Consider the following 19433-nt stretch of genomic DNA (forward strand, 5'->3'; position numbering starts at 1 on the left):
TGTACAAAACTACGCAACTTTGCGCTCCTTGAACTACATGTACTCACTTTAGGCATTGTAAAGTCAAACTGAAGTCTTATAACGCCCTCCACATATATAAATAGAATACTTCTAAGCCCTCCAAGAAAGAATGGGATGTATATACCTTATAGTAAGACGGAGTACAATAGGAGAATACCCGTTACACTTGCCTCCCTCCTGCCTCGACTGGGAAAGGCCGGCTTGCCAGGTCATAAATGCTGCATTTCACAAATTTTCGCCTTTGTAACTGCAAGTACAGTCCAGTCAAAAATATGGTTTTTAATACGAACTTCATGTACTTGAACTCTATTCCACATTGAAGCAACAGTCCAGCCTGAAATTTATTTTGTAATACTAAACATTATGGAGCCGAAATTTTACATTATATCAAAGAATTGTTTCTAAAATGACAAAAATATGACCTTATTTCAAAATTATGCCAAAATATGCTGTAAAACCAATAAAACTCTAAAATATGCATTTATATGCGCAATAAAAATGACATAATTTCAGTAAGAATGACTGGAAACATGCATAAATACATTTAAAAATAGGAATAAACCCTAGGAAAAAAATATGACATGTCATAGAAATCTGGGCCCTAGTTATAAGCATTTTATTTGAGTCTGTTTAGGCGCACCTGACCTGCATATGGTATAAACTGTGAAATGAGAGGATGATTATAAATAATGAAGTGGGAAGAACATGGAAGTAGTTTTGACCTATTTTAAGGCACCTGGAGGGTCTAAGTGAAACTATTCAGTATTTTGGCCCTTCAATACATTTGTGCAGGAAATAAAGGAAATTATTCCTACACAGTTTCTACCTTACACAGCCCAATGTTAAACAATTAGGTTTGCACACCTCCCCTCCTCAGTGGTTTAGATATTACAGATATGCTACTAATATGACAAACAAAACAAGTCATTAGATCTTAAATTTTGGGATGTGACACAATGTAATTTTGGAGATAAGTACCAACATTTAAGAGAAATGTTATTACATGTACTATATCAAACATCTCATCTCATCCTGGAAGATGCAGTCTTCAGAATGATAGCCATGAGGACCTTCAGTCTCACAATCAGAGTTGTAGCTGTTCAGCAGGAGTTCCTAGATGAAGAAGCGTTCTCCACTAGTTCACTCTTTGTTTCTCCTCATTAATAAGAACTTTAACAAAAATACAAAGAAAACTGAATTGTGCAGAGTATTAATAATCCATTTATGATGACAAGATTATGGGATGAACTAGTTTCTGTTTGTCTCCTCCATCTGAGGTTGGTCAGCACACATTATCATTAGATGGTGCATGTAGCTACATTTTGTAATTTCATGAAGTGAAATTTCATGTGAAATAATGCAATCCATTAGTGTACTGTGAAAAATGGCTTGGCTGGCAGGTAAGCCAACAGTAGAGTTACTGGTAGAATTAATTGTAGCCTGTAGCCAACAAGAAGTTCTTCTGTTCTCCACCATTAACAGGTATCTTTTACCTCACAAAGATGAAATCAGCAGCATGTCTCAATAAGGAGAGACATAACACGTCTCAACAATAACCTTCTTTGTTTCTCCTTGACACATATGATGACTGATCTGAAAAATAAAAGTTATAGAACATGTCAGAGAAATATCATTGAGGAAAACACAATTCTGATACATGAAGCAGAAACAAGCAGACTTATTCTACAGAATTTCCTGGAATGCCAATTATTATGTGTACTTTTTAAAACCCACTTGCCTGTTACATTGGGAGTCAGGCAGGTGTGGATTTTATGTTGCACATATCTAGACTATATAGCATCAAATGGTAGGGCGACTGTTGAGTTAGAAAGAATGTGAAAGGAAAGAGTAAACCATGAAAAACCTCAGTCAGGGCAGCCATTACATCCATATTCTTTATTATAAAATTCAGTTTGTTTCTTGCTGCAGTCTCATATTCTAAGAAGATGATGATCTTGTGAGCAATTACTGAAGTAAGGTAGAAGAAAAAGGTAAAGCTATCTCTGTAACAGGCCATGAAGACTCATAGGATTGTGAGACACTGAGATTCCCACATTTTCTAGAGTCTGCTCACAGATGGCGGTAAGGTTGTCAGCCTTTTGAACTGACCACCATTTACACCCCAGGAAGATTTGTGGTACTCATTTCTGTTAGAGGGTTGGTTCACCCCAGGACCATGGTGCGGCTGGAAGGATTAGGTAAATTGAAAAAAATCCAGTGACCTCATCAGGTATCCAGCCTGCAACCTTCCAGCTTGTAGCATACAGCTTCAACCAACTATGCTACTGTGTGCCCCTGAGCAATAAATATAAGCGAAATTATTCACCATGAATTACTAATCATGAATTTCTGCTTGCTAACTTGCAAAATAAACTCACTTCAGAGGATTGTGTAACCACATTTTACAAGCTGTGTTCATTACTGTACCTTAATGGCATTTGTATACTGTCAAGAATTATGGTAAAAAGACACTGGATTACTTCACCTTCTGCAGGCAACAAGTCTTCTCAGTATCACCACACTGCCATAGTAGTGGAAGAGATGGAACCAGAAGCATATTTCCTCTCTAAAATACAGAACAAAAATATGTCTTTTTCATTAAGATGGTCCTAGTCCGTGGTGAGTAAACTTCTTAGTGGGGTAGAAGTCAACAGTACAAATTCATTTCTTCATCCACATGAAGAGTGTAAGGTACATACAGGTATAACTTATTCAAATGAAGAAGTTCAAAATAAAACCTCATATTCATAACAAACAAAAACAATAAACTCCGTGATTTTAGCCCGCAAGCGAACTATACCGACTGAGCGACCGCCGCTTGTCGGCGAAGTTAATGCCAACTTTTGCGGATGGAGGGTGTTGCGTGGTCAGCGCAACGAATCCCCATGGCTGTTAATTTCGGTTTTCTAGACCAAAGCCACTACTTTTCCATTCAAGTAGCTTCTCAATTATACTTATGAGGCTCAGTGGACCCCGTTCCAGACCCACTACTTCTCAGAAAATCTGGCAGTGCCAGGAATCGAACCCGGGACCTCTGGGTTTGTAGCCAGGAACCACTAGACCACAGAGGTTGTCTATTACAGTTGGGAAACATCAAGGAAAGAGATCATACAGGAGTGTAGATGGAAGGAAAACATGAAGATGGAGATTGGACTGGTTGAGTACAGCATCCAGTGATTGGATTTGAGAAGATGATAATGAACAATCAGGTTTCTAAGAAAGACCATGCAACATGAGGTTACTTATAAAGTTATCTTGTTATTTGTAGACAATAATTGACATAAATTCATAAAAAAAACATACTGCCCACAAAAATAATCTGTGTGTAATGCAACAGACACTTGTTATCAATAATATTAGACTGGGTGCATTAAGTATCTAACAATTTTTCCACTGTTTACCCCATCTGCCACCCTTTTTAAGGTTTCCAATGAATCTGTCAGTTATTGAAATATTAGCATGTAAAATTGTGTTTCAAAAAATTTCAGACATGTTCTTTCTATGAATGGGATTGGTAACAATATATTTAGCACATACAAAAATCAGTGCACTATTTCATATGACATCACTGTTACTTATTTTTGGCTACATGTGTCTATTTTACACAGACCCAAAGTATCACTGTTAGTAACAACCAGACATTTACCCAAATGATAATAAGTTGTAAACATGACTTAACTATAATTTGTAATTAATGATACCAATTTAAATGAGATAAATTGACGATGTTATACTGTCAGAATGCATAGTGGTAATCCTCTGTAAACAAATGTGTTACCTGTAATAAGTGTTATTACACTCTTAACAAATATACAACAGAATGTCAATGAAAGGAGGTTTAGGGTGGATGATGCAGACTAGTATCTTACACCATATAATGTCAGTCTATTCATAATGAGTACATTAAATAGTTTTGTATCAAACTAATCTATATGAAATTTGTGTGCCATGTTATGGTCCTGAGATTAGTACCTTCAGTTGCCTCTGGTTACTCCAAGAAACCACTGCCAGATTTCTAATACAGATATTGTATTTAAGCATCCTGTTGCTTTACTACTTTTGCATACAAGAATACAGTTCCATCAATAATGCAACTATTTTTATTCTTATTGTAAAAGGGAAAGAATAAAAATAGTTTCATTGTTGACAGAACTGTATTACTGTATGTAAAGGCATGTCCACATTACTCATGCTCGTGCGACTTGCTATGCTTGCAAATAATGTGGATGATATGACAAGTCATGAGACAAGCAAATTTTAAATTTTTAATTTAAAAACTATAGCCAATAAATTAAAATATGACTACAGCCTGTACACACTACGAGTAAATATACGGATCCTCATGCGCTGAAGCCTGGCGAGCAATTGAAGTAGTGTGGATGAGATTTATGAGCACAAGTAAAAGCCAGATGAGTCTCCCGACAAGCACAAGCCTGGCGAGCATGAGCACGAGTAATGTGGACACACCTTTAAAGTTCTAATATAGAGTCTGTTGGTAAATATGGGCCTATATTTTTTCCAATCATGAGGGTATATAGATGTATATAAGGGTTAAAGATGCAGTTAAAGTTCCATTATAGTCACTTCAATAAAACATCTTATAAATAGATATGAAACAAGAAATCTGAGAAAAGCTAGTCACTATACATTCTATCAAATGCTTCAATCTATGGTTCAGGTCAGTAAAAACTATAAATTCATATAACAATTATATGTTTTAGTGACTCCACTGTTACTTATAGCTGCAATAATTTCCACTGATACCAATTATATTAAACTTCTCAAGTAGAGCTTCCTACTTTTAATTCCTTGCCACCAATAGTAGTAGATGGCAGTTCTACTTAATGTATAGCTCTGAAATTGTATAATAATAAATAAATGTTAAAAAATATGCAAGTTTGTTTAGTCTTTCATTTTGTAGAACATGGTAGCCATCTGAAATATATATTTAACTTCATGTTTTGAGGTAATAACTGTATATAAAACATGAAATTTAGTATAAATATGGATCATAATTTCATATACACAAAAACAGGTGTGTAATTATTGATTTATAATTCTTGCTAGCAACCCTGCACAGAACAAAATATTTAAAGGAAAGTAAACACTATACTTTCTTTCCAGAACGTCTTGTTTGACTGAAATTCTTATCGTGTGGTCTATTAAATATCTGATATGGCAGGGACTGCTCATTAACTATGAAAGATATTATTTTCTTACCATGTTTTGCAATTTCTTTCCTGTCAACCAATATGACACTGCTCTGAGGTGCTGTGAATTCATTTGTACCAGCTTCACAGTGTTCACCAATTTCATTATCTCCTTCAACAACATTATCTTCTTGACTGCTGGATGACTGACTAAACATGTCCAGTGAGTAGAGTGAACAGGGGACTATCTGCGTTGGATCCTCCAGTGACCCATTATCGTCTTCCATTGGAGGGGGTTCCATGTTAATAATAGGAGGAGGAGGGATGAATGCTGCTTAAATGATAAAATGATAATTACTATAATGTGGTAGTAAATGGAGGAGAGTTGGAAATGTTTTGGTGAAATTTCTGCTACAATGAAAATTTTGTAATTTTTGTGAACTGTAAAGTACATATAAAATAAGCGGAAATATACACTGTAATGAAGTACATATATTGTTCAAATGTCCTTTGTAACTGCCTTTGATGTTCATTTATTGCAAATAAAAATCCGCTGCTATGAAGTTATTCACAGTATACACATCGCACTATACATAATCAGAAATTAATTTTCCTTGAATTTCATTAAATATTTGTCATACGAGTACAAAGCACAATTAAAATAAACAACATTCTTCTTTTACATTATACATCTTTTATTCAGCAAGCCATCTTTGAGAAAATGTACAAAGAATGTTTTCAACTTTGTGTAGAATACTAGACCAACATGAACCAAATTCAAGCTTGCCCAGCAAATTTTGGTGTAGACCTCCAAATAATAAATGTGTCATTAACTAAAATAAATGAGTAGTTTCACAGATAAAGCTTTAACTGGATGGACAGATAGATGGACAGACATGAATTTCATATTATATGTACATTCTATGCATTTTATACAAAGAATACAATAACACAGAAAATTGTGAAGACAGATGTGTACATTATATTGCAGAGAGAGAAAGAGAGGGGAGGAGAAAGGCTAGGATTTCACCATTTTGACACCGTTATGCCACACTGGTTCTGTGAAATGCTAATAGTTAATGTGACAAATATTTTTTATCTCTTTACATTCCTAAACTATTCTGATTAAATCTGAAATATTTAATCTACTTTACAAGCTATCAAATAAATTATGTTTGATTAATCCCTTTTAAATATAAATCTCAATATTCTGTTATATTACACTTTAATTAAGTTTATATATTCTTGTATTTTTATACCTCCATACTGAAAAAAAAAACTATTCTAGACTGTATGCATTTCCGTTAAAGAAAAAGCACACTGAACATTGCTTTATTTCCTATCTAAATGATAATCACTGATATAGAATTAATTAGTAATCATCTTACCTGGCAATGTTTTGAGTTTTTGTGATCTAAAATGAGATATTTCATAGAAATGCTGCAGAGTTGCATGAGGTGAGGATTGTCCTGAGCTTAGACGGTTGTAGAGGCATACTTTTGGCACATACAAACATAGCAAGAGGACTTTTGCAGCCAGCAGATGTGCAACAGCTGATGCCAAATCAGAGTGACTAGGTGAGATCATTGTCACTGTTACGATTCCCCAAAAAGTAAACACTGCGGCTACTACAATTGATGCCAAGAGAATCCAGCGTGCTTCATAACACAAATGGTCCTCATCAGCCACATCAAGTTTAGAGCTAGATAAAGAGAATTACAGCAGATATGTAATATAATCCGAAATTTGGTTAACTCTCTGCAGACCCCTTTAAATGTCACCCTACCCAACTTTTCAACTATATTTAAGTGGCACTAAGTCACTGCTGAAGTATTTTACTCAAAATCTTAATTGTATATCTTAAGTGATGTATATCAATAAATAAAATGCATTATTTGTTCAGAGAAATCCAACAGAAGAATACACAGTTGTAATCTGTTGATGTTAACAACCTTTTTATTATATCCGTCACAACACAACTAATATCAAGATCAGACCATTTTTGGCCCTGCTACATGTTTTGGCTATTGATAGCCATCATCAGGCAAACACATGATTTACACACATATACACACTACTGAACCACAGCACCAACAAGATTGGATACAATATTATTAAAATATATAAAACACTTGATGCAAAAAATACAAAAATCAAGTTATATAAAACAGAAGTATGATATAAAATGAGAATAAAATTCTTTTGGTGTTTTTACATCAATGTGTCAGTCGTTGGTTTGTGATTTATTTTGTTCCCATGGACAAGTTGGAATATTCATACTTATGCGTATATAAAATTGTGTATGAGGCTCGTAATGTAGATGTAATAAAGTAAATTATAATCTGAAAATGATATGAAAGTAATATTATTAAATTTTATAATCAACAACTGATATTGGTATTGAAGATATAGAGCATATAACATATCTTTCTTACACTGTGAGATGAGGCACTGACTAATGTAACTAGTAATACACTCTATATGCTCTATATCTTCAATATCAATATCAGTTGTTGACTATAAAATTTAATAATATTACTTTCATATCATTTTCAGATTATAATTTACTTTGCTACATCTACATTACGAGCCTCATACACAATTTTATATACGCATAAGCATGAATATTCCAACTTGTCCATGAGAATGAAACAAAAAACAAATCACAAACCAACGACTGACACGTTGATGTAAAAACACCAAAAGAATTTTATTCTCATTTTATATCATACTTCTGTTTTATATAACTTGATTTTTGTATTTTTTACATCAAATGGTTTATATATTTTAATAATATTGTATCCAATCTTGTTGGTGCTATGGTTCAGTAGTGTGTATATGTGTGTAAATCATGTGTTTGTCTGATGATGGCTATCAATAGCTGAAACATGTAGCAGGGCTGAAAATGGTCTGATCTTGATATTAGTTGTGTTGTGATAGATATAATAAAAAGGTTGTATATTGTAACACAACAGGATGCATGAAATGGAAATGTTGATGTTAAGATGATACACTAGCACAAATTAAGCACAAACTTAAAAACACCTTTGAGATGTGGTACAGTTCTTTAGATGGAATGGCCACATCTCAGAAATTACTTAGCAATTATTTGACAATGGGTTGTAAGATACTATAATGAGGCCATGGAAAGAAGTCCCTCTTCTACATCTCATTCAATTTGCTATGCTTCCCTCCTGTATACTTTTCTATAGTCAACCTCCAGTTGTCAGCCATTTTGTTCACATAAAGGTTAATAGTGATAACCATGTCATAACTTTCATTACTGACAAGGGCTTCAGGCTGGCTGGCAAGTGTAAGAGGGGGCTGGAAGGAAAGATAAAATTAGCAGAAAAGAGGAAGAATTTTGTGTCATCCCCACCATCCATCTTCATTTAAACCTTCTATTCTGCGCCTGGAGGTAGAAATATAAGAACAGTATAAGACAGCAGAGATTGTTTTTTAGTTGTAAGATTGTGGTGGGACTAAATTCCATGGTCCTGTGGCTTACAATGGGGCTATCATAACATATCCTGCTGGTAGGTAAATATAGAGCATTGGTAGATAATAATTGGTAGGGTAAGACTGAAGTACTCTGAGAAAAGTACACCCTTGTGTCAACCAACAATCTAAGATATGTCATGGCCTATAGACACTGCTCCTGTACCTGGCACACAAGTTAGTTTAAAACTACTAGATCTTCCATTTTAACATTAATTTTAAACCTTCTGTTTGGAGTTTGAAGCTGGCAAAAAAATTATATAAGGCAAGACAGTTACTGTAGTTAATAAAAAGGGTCAGTTTCAGCTGTGTGCTTCATGATAAGATTCAGTAAAATGAAATGACCCCTGCAGCACTTATCATACTAACACAGTCAATGAACGTGTAACAAAGCAAATATGGATACATACTGTCATTTGAAATTGCATGAAAGCTTGGTATATTTTCAAGGATCCTTTATACAATCTACATTTCATTTACATAATCAAGACACTCACCCAGAACAACACAGGAGTGCCACAGTTGCTGTTGCAGTAACAAGCAATATTACATAGACCATAGACAGAAGCAGATGTGACTCAAAATGTCCACTTGGATAGCAACGCCAAAGTGATGTATCCTTAGAAGCAAGCATGTAGATTTGTGGGGGAAGCAAGATCAGCCAGCTCCCTGTTAGCAGCACCTGTATCATCATCAATGCTAGGGCCACTGTAAGCAGTCCAGTTGGGACAGTCAACATATTTATCAATGGCTCTGCACTGTTGTTGAGCTGCCATGTTGTAAAAACCTGCATGGGCACACATCAACTGGTCACTCTCCTACCATCCCTTCAACTAACTAACTAAATCTAATAGCAGAACCTGAAGTTTAAATTCTACTACTGCAAAACTTAATATGATCCTGAGTCAGTTCAATTAATCTTTCATCCTCACATAATTACTTCCCCAAAATTCATTTTAGCATGATTCTCATATTTCTTTGGCCTTCTATGTGGGTACTCTCCAAGAAGTTTTCCCACTAGTGTTTGGAGAAAAATTTATCATAAAACCACTCTGTTGACCACAAATCCCACATGGTATGCCCCAGGACTGAACCCAGGCCTCTGCAGTGAAATTCTGGCATTTAACCATGTGAATTATAGCATGGCACTAATTCTGGATAAACTATGCCATTATAAGATATTCTTCTATAAAATAAGGTATGAATGTATGAGGGGTGGGCCTTCTTGGCCCTTGCACTGTGACCTACAGTGGTCTATTGTGCTTATAAAATAAGGTAAGTTAATTTCAGTGTAAAAGCGGGCCATTGATTATTGGCTATACTGGCAGGTCTGCAAGAAGAGTGCTGTGTCAGTTGTACAAGGTGTGATAATTTAATTCCCAGAATGGCCGTAAAGTGTTGCTGGGGTGTTGAGTCAGGCAAACTCATGTACCCAGTCAGGTTTGGACATGATCCAACTTGCATTTACATGAACCACAGATCAAATGAGTCGTTTTTTCCCAAGCAGCAGAGGAAGTAGCACGTGTCCATGGTATACTGTTGGTGGAAGAATAAGTGACAAGAATCTGGAGCAGTGGGTAAACATCAAGTTTTGTGTGAAGATTGGTAAAAGTGCTAGTGAAACGTTAGCCCTATTAACAGTGGCCAATGGTGAGTATGCTATGAAGATATTGACTGTTTCTGAATGGCATAGGCAGTTCAAGGAAAGTCAAGAAAATGTGCAAGATGATCCAAGAAGTGGGCAGCCAAAAACGCAAAGGACAGATGTAAATGTGGACAGAGTATGAACCTTGGTGTGCTCAGACTGAAGATTAGGAGTGAGACTAACAGCAGAACTGAATATGAATAGGGACACAGTGCAACAGATTATTATGAAAGGTTTGGGAATGAGAACAATTTCCACAAAGAAGGTGCCATGTATCTTGACAGATGGGCAGAAACAACATCTGCTTCACATTTCAGCTGATCTTTTACAAAATGCAGAGATGTTTGATAGGGTTATTACCGATGATGAGATGTGGTGTTTTCAATATGACCTGGAAGAAAACACCAGAACGTGCAGTGGAAAACATAGAATTCACCTCGGTCGAAAATAGGATGCATGTCTCGCTCGCAGTTCAATGTTTCTTCGATCACAAGGGGATAGTTCATTGTGATTTCATTGCAAAAGGACAAATAGTAAATCAACACTCTTATTTTGAAGTACTGACAAGCTTACAGGAATCTATTTGGACCAAACTCTGGCCTGACAAGTGGATTTTCTACCATGACAATGCCTCTGCACATGATGTGTTATGAACTTGTGAGTTCCTGGCTAAAAAATCCATTACAAAAATAGACCATCCACCTCATTCACCCAACTTAGCCCCTGCAATTTTTAGCTCCTAACATACAACACATGAGAAACTTACTGCAAGGTATTCCAGAAAATGATTTTCAAAACTATTTCTGGCAGTGGTGCCATCATCTCCTGAAGTGCATGGCTTCACAAGGAGAACATTTTGAAGGCAGCAGCAGCTGCTAGTGCACAGGTCAGCAAATTTTGCTTTTGCAGGGCCATTCCAGGAATTAAATAGTCACACCTTGTAGAGACCAGTCTAGGGATAACCCATTCTCCCTGTACATAATCAAGCAACTCTGTAAGTTTAATCTCTTAACCTGTGGACATGATAGTAGCATTTTGTGCACTGAAATGTATTGGAATTATTATATGTACACTTATTAGATAATAGCCAGATCTTTCCAAATTTATTTTTTGCAGTCATCCTTGCATTTGGGGATAAGAGAACTTCTGCAGTTTCAGAAGTTGTATTAAATAAACCAAGAAACTACATACAATGTAGAGGATGAAGAGTTCTACCTTCTGGGATATTTAAAGTCAACTGACATTTTGAAGGGGCATGTCAAGTCCATCTTTAGGGTAAAAGAATAAGTGAAATAAAAAGCCAGCATGCTTTACTTGTCACTTGTTTTCAAGCTGGTTTCTTGCTTGGCTTATACTCTGACCCTGAGGATGAAGGCAACCATGTTCCTTTGAAATGCCAGTTTATGTTCAAGAGGCTACATGGCCCTATATCCCATAAGATAGAACTCTTCATAACCACTGCTATGAGAACCTCATACCCTGCGAAGTGGAGGATGTTTTGTGGAAGCAGATGACCGAAGTCCACAGGGATGTGAAGTTGACAATTCCTCTCAGTTTATTGTAAAACTTAAAATGCACTGACTTTTTAACTCGTGATACCCTTCATCCCATCACAGTAGAATACAACAGTATCAGCAGTACATTTGGTTTAAAAGAATATCGCAATGAAATGATTGAATTCTTAGGTATAAATAAGGTCATCTTTTAAAGGTACTATGGCAGTGAACAAACTCTTTTGATTGGCCAGCAAAATAAACCTTTATCTTTATGTTATATGTGATAACCTTTAAATGTCAAACTTAATTGGTCATTAAGGATATATCAGAACTCAAGTAACACTAATAGCATGAGTAAATAATTAAATAAGATTGTTTGATAACAGCATTTTACCTTCAGCAACATTCCAGCAAAGATCACAGTGTAAGCAAATCCTGGCAGAAATCTGCGTGCACCACATGTAGCTTCTGTTGGTGTCAATACAAAACTCAAATTTGCAGTGAATAAGAGAAGCAGACCCAATAGAATAAGGTAACCAAGCACTGACGTTCCCCCACACATGTTGTTTTTGGGCAATGCTGCCGCAGCTAGGAAATATAATGCAGTAAGTATAGTTAGGAATGCTCCAAATAGAGATAATCCTCCTAGGGCTGCTGCCCAGGGATAGTGGTGGGTCTCATATAATACTGAATGGTGGTTCCTAGAGAAATATCCATCATTCTGATCACAAACTGTACAGTTAATCCCAGTGCAATATGACTGATAATTCTGGAAGTACTCAGTATTTGAGATAATTAATCCAATTCCTTGCTCCCAAGTTGCAATGTGCTGTGTTCCTGACCACAAGCTAAACATGTTAGAACGATGTTTCTTCATTGCTGGGGGGAGACGAAGTACTTCCGCTTGCACGAAGTCCCTAATTGCGAGAATAATATTTGTTCTGTTTAATGCGAAGCACTCAGGGAAATCATTTGTTTCGAAATGACATCCACAGTGATGACTGAAGAACTGGTGAAGTCTGCTTGAAGTGGTCCATATGGAATTAATAGTTTCCTGAATACTTGATGTAAAATCAATTGTTGAAAATAACTGCTGAATTCTATGGCTTATATTGTCTTGCCTGTAGAGTGTTTGGAATTCACGTAACCATGTGGCTGGAAAAGGGACTGATTTTGTATCTTTGTATGAAAGAATGTTAGAAATCAACCATTCTTGAAATTCTGTTGTGGCCCCAGGGATGGTCTCTTCAAATTCCAGAACCTGATGTAAGGTGAATATGGTATGACCTGTAATGTTTACAAAAGATATATTGAATAATATGTGCATACCAGAATTAATTACCAAATTCCAAATATATGTGGCATTATGCAATGGACATGGAAATTCTTAGTGTAATATATATATTTGTTCCAGCTAGTGCTTGAGGAGGAATGAAAATAGAACCGGGATGGTTTTCCCAAAAAAGGTATTGTACATTGCATTTACTGCCAAAGAAGTTAACGGGATGCTTTTAAGCCATTTAGACAAGAACCGGGATGCCATCCTGCCGCATTCTGCCCCACCTCAAGCCCTGGTTCCAGCTCATAAATGTGATTACTTCTTAAGCAAGCAGTGTCTTCAAATTATGTCTCTTCCATCTAACAAGAGAAGAAAGGTGAACGCCAGTTTGAAGTTCACACACTCCCCAGATTTATTTCTTGTGATTTGTTTTAACTGACTGTCCTTGGTATAAATACAAATCTAAATGGTGAACAGCTAATCATACTACAGGTAAAAAACTGCAGTTGGTCATAAGATTATTCAGTTTTCTTTACACATCATTAAATGTACATGATACATGGAACATTGTACAAAAAGAAACTTCACACAAGAGTTGTAGACCTGAAGGGGATGTATAAAAGGTATATCAGAAAGTTCCTGGACTGTTATTGTTGTAACTGCCTTGGTGAAAGGAGATAAGAGGGGAGACCAAGGTCACATTTCCACAAGCCTATTGTATCAGTCTACCATGTGACACCGTGCTGTGAACATACATTATTTTCACATGAGTGCATTCTTGGCTTCATGTTTCATTTTGGCTGTGATGGATGGCAAAATTGAGCAATGCGTCTGCATCAAGCTTTGCGTGAAGCTCAGTAAATATGCTACCAAAACCATTTAAAAGCTTCATGAGACTTTTGGAGAACATTCTTTAAGCTGGACAGCGGTTTGAATGGCATTCACATTTCAAGGCCGGTCCACTGTCAGTTGATGATGACGAATGTTCAGGGCGATCAACCACCAGCAAAACAACATAAGATGTTGAAAAAAATCGAAAATTCATCCACGAAGACCATCATCGAACAATCCATGAGCTTGCAGATACCGCTGGGATCAGTTAGGGAGTTTGCCAGATCTTGACAGAAAATTTGAATTTGCGCTGCAATGCCGCGAAGTCTATTCCCCAACTCCTGACAAACGATGAAAAGCAGCGGCGTGTAAACGCGTGTCTTGAGCTACAAGAGAAGGCTAATGAGGACCCAACTTTTATCTCTAGAATCATGCTTGTAATAGGTGATGAAAGTTGGATTTACAATTATGATCCAGAAACAAAGCAGGAATCGTCAAAGTGGAAGGGCCCCCAATAACCAAGAGCAAAAAAGGAGCAGCTGGTCCAGACTTCAACAAAGAGCATGATCATTGTTTGTTTGTTTGTTTGTTTGTTTGTGTGTGTGTTTTTTTTTTTGCTGTGAAGGTGATTGTTCACATGAATTTGTTCCTCCTAACACTATGGTCAACTCTGACGTTTACTGTGATGTTTGAGACGCTTGAGAGAAAATGTGTGATGAAGGAGACTGGAACTTTGGTGCGACCACAACTGGTTCCTTCATCATGACAATGCACCTGCCCGCAAGTCCCTGAAAACGACAGAGTTTGTGACTAATAACAACATGGTTATTTTTCCCCATCCTCCCTACTCACTTGACTTAGCCCCTGTGATTTCGCTTTGTTTCCCAAATTGAAAATGAACCCGATGGGATGCCATTTTGAAACAGTGTCTGACATCCAAAGGGAATTGCAAGTGGTACTCAATAGCATTAATGAAAATGACTTCCATGGTGCTTTTGAAACCCGGAAAAGAACGACGGGATCGCTGTATACATTCCCAAGGAGATAACTTTGAAAGAGATGGCACCGAAAATTGAGTAAGTTAAGCCAGCATTTCTTTATAGTCCAGGAACTTTCTGATAGCAGCTTGTACTTTATAATACTATATACAAATATTATTTTCAAGGAGTAAACGTTTGATTATAAGCTTCATGTAAGGTAGGGGTCACAGTAAAACCCCCATTTAATGTTCTTCCATTTCAGAATTTAACAATTCAGTTTCAATGATCCCAAGCCAATAATCTCAGTGTTGTAAGATCTGAAGCCTTCATGGTAGCTAGTGTTCAAATTCATTATTCCCAAGAGAAACCTTAAATGGAGGTATCGCTGTATGTTTGACTGATAGTGATCAAAATAAATTCTTGTGATTACCTGCATAAGGATTTATGTTCCAGTGTTCAAGAACTGTTAGAAAAACCAGTCCACTGGTATATCGACAAACTTCCAAAAATGCCCTTATTTCTTCAGGGTCTTCAAGAAGAAGGACTGCCATGGTACCAGGTCTTAAAGTCTTAATAATATCATCTGTAACCATTAGCTTAGTGGAACTGATGGCTCCTATTAGCGCTTCAGTATTCTTGCTATGTAATGCATAGATACCAGCAAGGCAAAGTGAATCAGTGTGTTGCTGTGAGTAATTCTGCAACTGCTGGTTTAGCAGTTCAGCCCAAGCTTCTCTCCCATGTATCACTACTATGGAATGTGAACGGGTGGCCCGCACAACGGACATCATTGCTTGGATCAGATTTTCTCTCAACAGCGATGATTCCTGAAACAGTAATGTTAATGCATTTTAGGAGTTGTTATAGAGTAAAACAGTGAAGCCATATACATCAAGGCAAAGGGGGTGGGGTTTGAGATTCATTCCCACATATGCTTAACCTCAACACTAGATGGAGGTGAGTGATCAGCTTCATGCTCAGCTGCTTTACCTCCCAGAACCGGCCTGGTAAATTCTGTCTTTCTGCAGACAAAACCCCAGTCATCCATTTCATCACCAAATATTTTACACAAGTTGGCAACATTGCCATAAGTCTGCATTAATGATATTTAATACAGAACAGAGTCATAATGGATTGTCCTTGGTAAAGATTTCCAACACTTGAGATAGAAAATAACAAGATGTGCAATAAATTTTCCCTCTTCACAATTTTCTGGATGCCAAATAACAAAGATCTACTACAGCCAGGACTTTTTGGACACTTGAATTTCGAGCTTTACCCATTCTTAAGATAAATGCTGTATAGTAATATTTTTATAAATAATACCGAATAAGTTCTTCTGAGGCCAAGTTACTTATTGACAGCAGGTTCATAATAAAGCATTAACTTCCTGGGCCTGTAACATTTATGCTGTTCACCGTTCACTTCATGGTTCTTGTCAGATGTTCTCAGATTTCTTAAAAGGTGGCAGGGACTAGGGCTTGGCTGCAACAGATGAACGGTGTTTTCTACATGGCCCATTCTGAGATAAGGCAGGAAAAGTGAGGAGTGATTTAATGAAGAGCCAATCAAGTTCAGTTGAATTGTGTTGAGTTAATTGATTGGTAGGTGACTGAATTGTCAGTCAATGAGAGGACTGCTGAGGTTTAGTCATGAGTTGTTGCTGTAAGAAGCTGGCAGCTAAGGCTGGGGTAATTCAGGAACCTGGAGGAAGGGGAACGTCCGCGTTTGGAAGCCGCTGCCGAGCAACAATTAGTAAAGACGTGACTGTGGACACTAGTTTGTATGTCTGTGTTGTGTGTGTAATAGTGAACTGTAATGTATACTTACGTGCTGTATCAAAGAGTCCAATAAATCTGATCCAAAACCTGTCTGTAGTCATTCAATCACGTGACAATATTTTGGATTAAACAAAAATTTGGACAAATGCATGACATGGGGGGAGGGGGGGGCAGAGGACAAGAAATGTGGAAAAGATAAAATTTAATAATTATGAAACAAAGAATGTGGACTAGCTGGAGAGACCAAGTGAGTGAAGATATGCAATGAAAGCATAGAAAATTGAACACAGATTCAGGAGACAAATAAGCATAAATAAAAGAGGATGGAAAAGTCCTTGACATAAGATGACCCATTACACTGGAAAAGTTAATGGGTGATGAGGATTATTCAACGTTACTTGGCCTACTTTCATATGAGACTTTTGAAGACATGGCTCACCTCACTTGTTTCGGAAGACAACTCTATTCGTTGAGTTGCAAATGCTTCTACAGGCACTACCAATGGAGCAATGTTTTGTGCTTGCAGTAAAGGTGTGACTGCTTCTGCAGCTGCTGAGTCTAATATAACAGCAGCCACAACATCTTTTGGTCTTGTCTGGATTTCCACACCTGTTAATTACACAACATGCTGCCCCAGTATATGTAGTAAAGGTCTTGAATACATACATACAATGAATTGAAAATTAGTAAAAAATGACCTAAGATGTGGAATGAATCATAAAAACTTAAAAACATGTAAATACAATACAAATTAATTTTTCACATATAAAAACAAAATTGAAAATACACAGAGGGTTCATATAAGGTTTTCAGATGCTTAAAATGGATCCATATATACGATGTGGGGATATCCCACATTATCACGCATTTTCTGCAACGCACACTCTTCACATCACTTTTCACCATCATGCGTGCTAACCAATCAAATTGCTCCAAACGTTCGTATTTATACTGCGCTCACTGCTAGCCCCCATCTACATCATCAAGCATGCTAGCCAATCAGCGCCCTGAAAATTCTTCCTCCTCAATTTCAAGTTTCGCTCCGCCCACCGAGCAGTGTATAAAAACGAGCAGCCGCGAACCGGCAGCATCAGTCTGACTCCAGCCTTCAGTCTTCGATCAAGCTACATCAGCCAGCACACTTCGTCGCCAGCGCTCGGTCTTCGGAGGCATCGGCAGGCTACACCAGGCACGACTGCCTCGGCCCTCCAGCGCTCTCACACCCGACTCACTGGGGCACCGCGCCTGGACTCGCCGGTGGTCGTGTTACTGTCCGACCCACTGGGCATCTGGCGTAGCCACTGCCTCATTACCTCTACGACCGCGCTCAACGACTAGCCTTTCACCAGCAGCCGCCGCGCTGCGATCAAGCAACCTCCAACTCAAGCTGCCGCACGGCAACCAAGCAACCTCAAGCAACGGCCGCACTGCGGCCAGTCCACTCACTGCAACTAACCTCTCTCCCTACCGGCGTGCGCCGCGCTACCTCACCGTTCAAGCATCTCAGCAACCATGGTCCTTTTCAGGACCAACAAACTGTTCCAAAGAAGTGGGTTGTCATTGGAGTAATGACAAAACTACATAAAACCCCACATCATCAATACTTTCCACTTATGCTATTTACATAAACCTTGGAGTAGATTATGAATCATTTTCAGATAAAAGGAATTCATCAACATAGTAGAATGAGTGTGTATTTAAGTATCTTTTGTGCTGCTATAAATCTTGCCTTTTCTGCCATATGACTTCTGATACTAGTTGGTAGATTGCTGAAAATTTGATATCTGCAGGAAATATTTAGTTCACAATGCTGAAATTTCTGAGTAAAGTGAGGTGATGAAAATAAGTTCACCTTGTTCTACTATATCTAATTTTGTTTCAGTTTCTTAATAAATTATATTATTGTAATTATAACACTTATTTAAGCAAACTTTTCCAAAGTTACCACATCATTCAGTCTCATGCTAGGTGACACCTTCAAGTGCATTCAATTTCCATGCATAACTATTACAATACATCCCTGTACTATCTGTATGTACCTGCTGTCATTGCTTTAAGAGCTTCTCTTGGTAACGATAAAAAGTTATAGATGGAATTATAAGCACGCGAAGGCCTTGAGCAGCTATCAAAGACGATGAGTCCTAGTTCAATTCCTGGTAATAATAAAGAGTTGTAGTTGACCAGACTCAGGGCATAGTGTAGGGCTGCTATGTGCAGCATGGCTGTTGGATGAAGTCTGCCACAACTGTAGTGTCCAGCTCCCTGTTGATGGACAGGAGCTACTCCAAGAAGAGCCAACATAAATTTGTTGTTTCCTGAAGTGCTGCCAATCTATTCCAAATAAATCATACAGAATCCATAAATAATTGCTGCATAACATCCTTTAGAAACATAATTTACTCCATAGGGTAGGATCCTTCTTAAGAAGCTGATAGTTACTGAGTTTCTCAAGAAATACTTTTTATTTATTGGAACTTGAAGTTTCTGCACCATGTTTATAAAAGATGTTCCGTGAGCGATATCCTGGGCCAGTTGAGACCACTGCAGACCTGCAAACCCTGTTTCTTTAACCTTTAAACGACTAAAGACAACGTATGTCGTCGTTAAAAGAATGTCCCCGGTACGAATGACGACATATGATGTCGCAGAGTCCGCGCGTGGCAACGTTATATAAAATTAAATTTTAAAGTAGAAAATTATGTCCTACTTACATAATTTTTGGCCACCATCTGCANAACAGTTAGGAAAATCT

General features: G+C 37.4%; 1 protein-coding gene across 3 annotated transcripts in view; it reads right to left on the minus strand.

Moving 5' to 3' along the window:
- Positions 1 to 543: 543 nt before the first annotated feature.
- LOC111874549 overlaps positions 544 to 19433 on the minus strand; it is a 59355-nt gene continuing 40465 nt past the window's right edge. Inside the window, exons 16-24 of one of the 3 annotated variants that reach the window (XM_033755492.1) lie at positions 18721 to 19012; positions 17121 to 17290; positions 15331 to 15727; positions 12205 to 13097; positions 9167 to 9456; positions 6560 to 6873; positions 5242 to 5502; positions 2507 to 2587; positions 544 to 1614 (exon numbers count right to left, since the gene is read on the minus strand). In XM_033755492.1, coding sequence (XP_033611383.1) covers positions 2535 to 2587; positions 5242 to 5502; positions 6560 to 6873; positions 9167 to 9456; positions 12205 to 13097; positions 15331 to 15727; positions 17121 to 17290; positions 18721 to 19012 — 2670 coding nt within the window. In that variant the 3' untranslated portion in view covers positions 544 to 1614; positions 2507 to 2534. Of the gene's footprint in view, positions 1615 to 2506; positions 2588 to 5241; positions 5506 to 6559; positions 6874 to 9166; positions 9457 to 12204; positions 13098 to 15330; positions 15728 to 17120; positions 17291 to 18720; positions 19013 to 19433 lie in introns of those variants that run through there. The other 2 variants (XM_023870138.2, XM_033755493.1) reach the window with 2 other exon arrangements.

The sequence above is a fragment of the Cryptotermes secundus genome, unplaced genomic scaffold (genome assembly GCF_002891405.2).
Source record: "Cryptotermes secundus unplaced genomic scaffold, Csec_1.0 scaffold831, whole genome shotgun sequence".
In the NCBI taxonomy this organism is placed as follows: domain Eukaryota; kingdom Metazoa; phylum Arthropoda; class Insecta; order Blattodea; family Kalotermitidae; genus Cryptotermes; species Cryptotermes secundus.